This window comes from Malus domestica, chromosome 12 (assembly GCF_042453785.1).
Source record: "Malus domestica chromosome 12, GDT2T_hap1".
Lineage (NCBI taxonomy): Eukaryota > Viridiplantae > Streptophyta > Magnoliopsida > Rosales > Rosaceae > Malus > Malus domestica.
Window position 1 is genome coordinate 18,557,371 of NC_091672.1, and position 5,965 is coordinate 18,563,335.

At 47.3% G+C, this 5,965-nt stretch overlaps 1 protein-coding gene across 1 annotated transcript; it reads right to left on the minus strand.

The window, feature by feature from the left end:
• LOC139189851 (uncharacterized) lies at window positions 1-4,136 on the minus strand. The gene is made up of 3 exons (XM_070809095.1): window positions 3,490-4,136; window positions 3,101-3,302; window positions 1-1,950 (listed from the first exon to the last, which is right to left on the minus strand). The coding sequence occupies exons 1-3, from the start codon at window positions 4,134-4,136 to the stop codon at window positions 1-3; spliced, it is 2,799 nt and encodes a 932-aa protein (XP_070665196.1).
• Between the last annotated feature and the right edge of the window lie 1,829 nt (window positions 4,137-5,965).

Here is a 5,965-nt window from a genome sequence, read left to right on the forward strand (position 1 = left end):
CTACCGTACTTTTTGATTATAAGCTCGTTCGGCAATCTGTTTTTGTGCCACCAACAGGTTGTAAGCGTCAAGTCGCGCTTCTTCCAAATCTTCTAACTCCTGTCTCATGGACTGATTATATTCGACGCTAACCAAACTACTTTGCTCAGTCAACCGTAATGAATTTATGCTTAACTCGACTGGTAACATTGCGTCGTGTCCGTAAGTTAGTGCATACGGGGTTGTCCCAGTCGCCGATCGGGGTGACGTTCGATATGCCCATAATGCTTCATTCAACTTCAAATGCCACATACCGGGCCTTTCCTTTATTACCTTCTCGAGAATGCCGATCAACACTTTATTACTTGCCTCGGCCTGTCCATTGGCTTGTGGGTAATACGGTGTAGACTGTTCAAGCCGGATTTTCAAACCTGCCGTATACTCTCTAAACCTTTCGGCTGTAAAGATCGTGCCATTGTCGGTTATAATCGTTTCTGGTACGCCGAATCTGGTCACAATGTGTTCCTCCATAAAGTCACAAACTTCTTTAGATGTTAGCTCGGCATATGATTTCGCTTCGACCCATTTAGTAAAGTAATCAGTTGCTACTATTATCCATGCGTGCTTGGCAGCCCCAGAAGATGGCGTGATTTTGCCGATCACGTCCATGGCCCATCCTCTAAACGGCCATGGTTTAATGACCGAATACAACGATTTGGCCGGGACCCTTTGTATAGGCCCGTGGATTTGGCACTGTACGTATCCTCGTGCAAACTCGATACAATCCTTTAGTATTCTTGGCAAAAAATAACCGTGTCGTCGAAGTAGCCATCGCATTTTTCGTCCGGATTGATGAGCTCCGCAAACCCCTTCATGGACTTCTGTGATCGACCGAGCACCCTCTTGGGGGCCGAGGCATAGCAGTAGCAATCCATCCTCGCCTTTTTGGTATAACTCGTTTTGGTACGTGACATAGTTCGTGGCGTGAACTCGTGTCTTGCGACTATGTTTTCCATTGGGATTGTCAAGGTACTGCATAATGGGTTTTCTCCAGTCATCTGGTGTTGCCTCGACGATACAAACCTCTATAGTGTCTTGTCGGTCTAGCAACGAAGGTAAAGACATGACTCGGGTGCGTATTACATCGTCGCGCCGGAGGATTTGTTGGTTAACCAAGGCTGGGTATAGCTGTTGTAACACCAGTATTTCTCGGCCTAGCTTGCCCTCCAAGAGTTGTGCACCAGATGCAATTTGAGCCAACTCGTTCGCGTCGGTATTATGGGTCCGGGAAATATGTTCGAACGTAATACCGTCGAAGGATTCGGCCAAATAGCTGGCAACCATGTGGTAGGGTGCCAGGGTACAACTTATGCAGCGAAAAGACCGGTTAAGTTGGTTAATCACGAGTTCAGAATCGCCGAGGATGAGGGCACGGGTGGCCCGCAAGTCATGAAGGAGGCCAAGGCCGATGATAAGGGCTTCATATTCGGCCTGATTATTGGTGCAGTCGAAATCCAACTTAAGCGAAAAATACCAACGATCGTGATTAGGCGATTGAACGACAATGCTAACGCCGGCCGAAGATGAAGTACTTGAACCGTCAAAATACATCGTCCAATAGTTGTCGCGTGTTTCAACCATGCCGATTTCGACATCGGTGTCCCCAAAACCGTAGGGGGAAGGGTGTTGAGCAAGGAAGTTGGCTAATGCTTGGCCTTTGACAGCTTTCTGAGGCACGTATTGCAAGCTAAACGCGGACAACGCCATCGTCCACTTCCCAATCCTGCCTTTTACGATTGGCTGGGTAAGCATGTACCGGATAACGTCGATCTGGGCAATGACTTGTGTGACCGACGGGAGCATGTAATGCCGAAGCTTAGAGGCGGCGAAGAACACGGCGAGACAGAGCTTCTCAACGGCAGAATAATTGATCTCTGGTGGATTAAGACTTCGACTGAGGTAAAAAATAGCCTGCTCCCACCCGGCATCGTTGTCTTAGGCGAGGAGGCAGCCAATGGACTCTTCAGCCGCCGAAATATAAAGTTTGAGAAGTTTACCGCGCTGGGGTGGAACAAGGACAGGTGGTGTCGCGAGGGAGACCTTGATTTGTGTAAACGCTGCTTGATGCTCGTCAGTCCACTCAAACTCATATGAGTCCTTAAGTTTCAAAAGCGTCGAAAACGCTTTCATTTTCCCTACCAAGTTAGCTATAAATCGGCGGAGAAAATTTTTCTTACCGAGTAAGGACTGCAGTTGTTTCTTCGTCGTTGGGGGTGGAGCACTGATGATTGCACGTGATTTATTTTCGTCCACTTCAATCCCACGGTGATGTACCAGGAAACTAAGAAAATTACCGGCCGACACACCGAATGCACATTTGGCAGGATTCATTTTGAGGTTGTGTTGGCGCGTACGAAGGAAAGCCTGTCGGAGATCATCGTTGTTTGGATTTAATTACAACATCGTTGATATAGACTTCGACGATGGTTCTAATTAAATCATGAAATATGGTGTTCATTGCCTGCTGGTATGTGGCACCGGTATTTTTTAGGCCGAATGGCATAACAACCCATTCGTAAGTGCCGAGTGCCCCCGGGCAGCGGAAAGCAGTTTTGTGCACATCGGCTTCGGCAACAAAAATTTGGTTATACCCGGCATGTCCATCCATAAAGGATAAGATCGCATGATTCGCCGCGGCATCGATTAACAGATCTGAAATCGGCATTGTATACTCATCTTTGGGAATTGCCAGATTCAGATTTCTGAAATCGATGCAGATGCGCAGTGCACCATTTTTCTTTAAAACAGGAACGATATTTGCCAACCATTCAACATATCGAGATGTCCGAATGAACCCGGCTTTCAAGAGCCGAACCAGTTCGTCCTTGATGCCGAGTTGCACTTCGGTCGAGAATCGACGAGGTGGCTGACGGAAAGGTTTACATCCGGGCTTAATACGTAATTCATGCTCGACAAGAGTACGATCTAAGCCGGGCATTTCATGGTAGCTCTAAGCAAAACAATCTTTGAACTTCGTAAGCAAGGCACGAAGTTCGTCCTTCATTTGTTGGGGAAGTAAAGCACTAATAAACAAAGGCCGTGGGTCATCGGCCGTCCCAACATTAATCTCTTCCAGGGGGTCCTTAACTTGGGGCTGATGATCTTCGAGCTCGGCCAGGGCGGCTTGAACTTTGTCAAGAGATAATACTGGACCATTATTTCCTTCGGCAAGGAACTCGACGAGGTTAACGTCAGAATTTGGTTGTTTAGATATAGTATACCAATGAGCCAGCAGTCGTTCCATAGTAGATGAAACCGCGGCCCTACGTTTTTCCCGATCGGTGTCAAACATCAGCTTCGGGGAGGAAGTTGGCTAATCCGAGTCTCGCCGAATCCTGGTGGACAGTCTCGGTGCCAACCTCGATAGCTTTCTGAACAGAAATCCGAGTCGGCCGTTCTTCATCATTGAAGCCTTGCAAAGTAATGTAGCCGACGTGGTCATCATAATACCGTGCTTGGATCATGTTAGTTTCGAAGGGTTGGCTATCGGTCGGGTGAACAGTGATCGATTTGCCGTCCCAAAAAATGAGCACTTGATACAATGAGGAAGAAATACAACTGGTTTGGTGAATCCAATCTCGACCGAGTAGTGCATTATACTCGGTTTTGGAATCAACCACGAAAAAGGCGGTCATGTGAGTACGACCGGCAATATTCACTGTTAACGGAAGTACACCTTTGGTTTGGGATTTGTCGCCGATGAAACTATTCATTGTGATCCCTGACGGAATAAGTTTGTCATTAGAGCGACGTAAGGCCTTCATGATGTTCATAGGCATGATATTGACGGTAGCTCCACAGTCGACAAAAACTTTAGAAACTGGATATCCCTCGATGTGGGCCGTCACATACAATGGCTTTAAATGATGGAGGTTGGCCGATGATGAGCGAGGAAACAATTCGGCCAAAGTTGCTTTGATATTGTCATCTTTTGTTGCAGAGTCAACTTCAGCAACAGATACAAAATCAACATGGCCGGCTTCCTCGGCGACTACATCACCATCGAGGAAATTCGGCTGAGCTGTGCTTGATTGAAAATCAGCGGGTAACACATGGACCATACTGATTTCCATGTTATCCAAGACTGACGGGCCCATCGGGTTAGGATCTTCCTCGTTAGCCTCATCTCTCGTCTAGTCGGCGACTACGGCTTCCGTTGTTGTCAGAGTTGGACAAAGAGACTATTCTGCTCATTCTTCAATGGTTTGATCCTGCGGTGCTGCTTCGGTAGCTTGTTGGTTCTGCGTGATTGCCTCAGGTGAGGTTGAGATCGACAGTGTGTTTGGGATCAAGATCCGAGCCTGCTCCTGGTAGTGTATCCAGGCATCCCTGGTGTCGAGATAAGCATCCAATCGCGCAACACGTGCTATTTCATCGGTCGTAAGGCTGAAGAGAGAAACAGCCGAAAATACTTCGAAGTGATATCGTAAATACTGAAGGTCCTCCATTGAGAAAGGAAGGTCGGCTGCATCGATATCAGTGTATGGGTCGACTTCAAATCCAAAGACACGGGCTTCTCGTATGTGCTGGAACCTTGCTTTCAATCCTGGGTCTGAGGTCTTCTGAATGATTCGCTCGGCATCGGGACAAGTCAGGACTAGATCAATTGTGTCCTGACATGCCTTCGGTAAACCATACAGATCATTGGCCGAATGTTTCTTATGAAATTCTCGCATGTATTCCAAAGCCTCCCCGAGGAACGGTGGGTGCAAATTCCGTCAAATTTTGATCAAAGGTTCTTGTATGGCCGGCGGGGTTAATTTGCTTTCGGCCTCTTGCCTGAAATTCTCGAGGCATGCCTTCATCTCCCCCGGTCAAAGAAGAAGTTTGATCCGTTTATCAGCCTCTTCGAACGTTGTTTCGACATCTCGGTTGACCAGCCGTTTCCCTTGAACCAACTCTGTCATAATAGCTGGAGGTGGTCGTTCATCATCAGTAGCAATTGTGTCCTTCGGCCGCCATTGAGGGACCGAAGTTTCTTGGGCTGCCTGTTGGCGAGCCATGCAATCTATCCTTTGGTGCTGGCGTTTCTGGGATTTGGATAGTGCGGTGTAGACGCCTTTCGAAGAATGATATGTATACCAACGTTGATATCTAGGTTCGGGAGGTTTGAAAGTTTTTTGGCTCCGCGATGATTCCGAACTGCTAGAATTACGTTTATAGTAGTCCTCGTCATAAAATGAAGCATCAAAATCAAGGCGCCGCCTGACTGAGGGTGTCTCTTCCATCCTCACTTTAGGACCGAGCCTATCAAAAACCCCTTGATGTTGGCCTACGTTGGTAACCTTTTGCTGGGTTGCGGCCGTAGGTCGTTCCGTTATAAGCGAAGAGGGCTTCTCCTCTGGCTCACTGCCGACCTTTGCTCTACATTTACTGCACAAAACCACCGTCCCACTGTCTTCATCGGTGCTATAATCCATCATAGGTTTGACAATAACGGGTCCTGTTAAAGCTGTCGGTGGTTCTTTTGAACGAAAATCGGCCATGAAACGTGGCCGAGAATTCTGATTCCGAAAGCGTTGCGTCGCAACAACTTCGGCCTTCCCTTTCCCTTTGTCTTTAGGTAGGCACGCATCGACCATATTCACTGTTGCCGTAGGGAACGGGTCAGTATCAACACTCATCTTCTTCTCTGGAAATTTCAGTTTGCCATTATCAATCCAGCTTTGGACGTTGTCTCGAAACATGATGCAATTGTTTGTCGTGTGTTTGCTTGAATTATGGTATTTGCAATATATCTTTCCTTTAAGCTTTTCGGCCTTGGGAATGTTGTGCCCAGGCCGAAGTTTGATGATCCTTGCTGATAACAGTTGATCAAAAATTGCATCGGCCTTTGTAATATCAAAAGTATAAACTTTCGACGGGTTCAGTGCTCCTTCAGTAGCCGAGCGGATTTTGACTTCCTTAGAGTCAACTTGAGTCAGTG

What these genes read in the sequence shown, in the direction of transcription:
- LOC139189851 (XM_070809095.1), bottom strand. Translation starts at nt 4,136, where the DNA reads ATGGGCCCGTCAGTCTTGGATAACATGGAAATCAGTATGGTCCATGTG. An exon ending in ACTAACATGATCCAAGCACG is followed by an intron (nt 3,303 to 3,489) that starts GTATTATGATGA and finishes GGAAAAACGTAG; the next exon opens with GGCCGCGGTTTCATCTACTA. An exon ending in ACCCCCTGGAAGAGATTAAT is followed by an intron (nt 1,951 to 3,100) that starts GTTGGGACGGCC and finishes GGGTGGGAGCAG; the next exon opens with GCTATTTTTTACCTCAGTCG.